Below are 1,621 nucleotides of genomic sequence, written 5' to 3'. Positions count from 1 at the left end.
ACTAAGTACTTTTTATTTCTGACAATCATAGAAACATAATAAAAGCCAAGGTATGGACAAAGATTTCTGACATCTCTTCTTTCATTCTTGTGTCCCCAGTCTATCCGAGAAGTGACAGGCTATGTGTTGGTGGCTTTAAACCAGTTTGACTTCCTACCTTTGGAGAACTTGAGGATCATCCGAGGAACCAAACTGTATGAGGACCGCTACTCACTTGCAATCTTCCTCAATTACAGACGAGATGGAAACTTTGGTTTGCGGCAGTTGGGTCTTAAAAACCTTACTGGTAAGTGWCTAAGGTATTTAGAAATTACTCACATTTGTTTAACTGATGTTAAATGTACTTTGTAAAATGTTAGCGTACTTAGACCTTGGATCAAACACTATGTTTTTTAATGTGTGTGGATCAGTACAAGGCTTATTTATTTTTATTTAATTAAACTACATTTGACGGAAGAATTCTTCTAGTAAAATTGATAAATCTAAAACACCAGGTGCAGCACAAAGGCATGTGCATGGCTCTTTAAATAGTAAATATATAAAACAGTCTGTGTGTGTTGGCATTTATTCACTGGACTTGTTATATTAGTACAAGATGAATCTATGTCGGTCTTTTCATCTTATTTCATGAACTTAACCAGAACTGTCATTTCAATTAACCCTCTTACACCACAGGAAATGACACTGGGACACAATAACATGGAAAGGCTTAATCTTGTCATTTCACCCATTTTTCAAACAAAAAAAAATCTCCCCAGAATGACAATCTACTCATCACTTGGCCCAAGCCTGCTTCCTAGTAGGTRGAGGGGCAGAAAATGTGATTGCTGATTAAATGGTGTACTAAGTAGGAAAGCAATGCGTGGGTGGCTCTGCTGCTTTATGAACAATAGATTGTGCTGCTAGGTTTTCTTCAGAAGCCATGATCCTGAGGTCAGTGTAAAATGAAGTTCTTGACTTGTAAAGAAGACAAAGTACTATTCTACTGTAGGGCTAAGTGCAGTGTGCCCTAGACAGTSTACATTGTGTGCAACACATAATCAAAGGTGCTATAAACTCATTTTGAAGAAAAAAAAATCAACCTCTGATTTTTTGAGTAAGTGTAGCTGTACAAAGGATGAAACCGTGCTGAATGACAAAATGTTTCTCATTATGAGACCTGGMGCCTCACYTATCAATGCTGCAWARGCACAAAAACCTTGCGTACGCCATTTTCCARGCAAAACTCKGMAWGTATCAAAACTGAAATGAAAGTGGAAATGTGTYCAGCCCRACACCAACTCCAGGGCTGGCGTACGCACGTTTCTGTGGTTCTGGTTCRGTTGGCGACACTATTCTAAACTTTTAATCGCCAACATTATGTATGTCARGAAAACTCTRCACTAAGGRGCAMAGACTCYMTTCTTCATATCAGRTAWTAAATAAACAAAGATCTATGTTCCACCAAACATCTAAGTCCCTCTGTGTTTACAGAAATTATGGTAATGAACTCCTATAAAGTTAATATTTCCAGACTCAGAATAGATGGATGTGCCGGTTGTGCACCACAGCAGCTTTACGCAGGCGCGCGCAAACACACACACACACACACACACACACACACACACACACACACACACAC

The 1,621-nt window shown here is 38.8% G+C and overlaps 1 protein-coding gene across 1 annotated transcript in view; it reads left to right on the top strand.

Annotated features, from left to right (window-relative positions):
* erbb4b (erb-b2 receptor tyrosine kinase 4b) overlaps window positions 1-1,621 on the top strand; it is a gene marked incomplete in the record, with an annotated part of 262,602 nt that overhangs the window by 146,384 nt on the left and 114,597 nt on the right. Inside the window, 1 exon segment of the mRNA XM_014011540.1 lies at window positions 100-286. Within this exon segment, the coding sequence (XP_013866994.1) occupies window positions 100-286 (187 nt within the window).

This window comes from Austrofundulus limnaeus, unplaced genomic scaffold (genome assembly GCF_001266775.1).
Source record: "Austrofundulus limnaeus strain Quisiro unplaced genomic scaffold, Austrofundulus_limnaeus-1.0 Scaffold81, whole genome shotgun sequence".
In the NCBI taxonomy this organism is placed as follows: Eukaryota; Metazoa; Chordata; class Actinopteri; order Cyprinodontiformes; family Rivulidae; genus Austrofundulus; species Austrofundulus limnaeus.
Note: the sequence above shows the minus strand (reverse complement) of the source record. Positions and strands in the feature narration are given on the sequence as shown.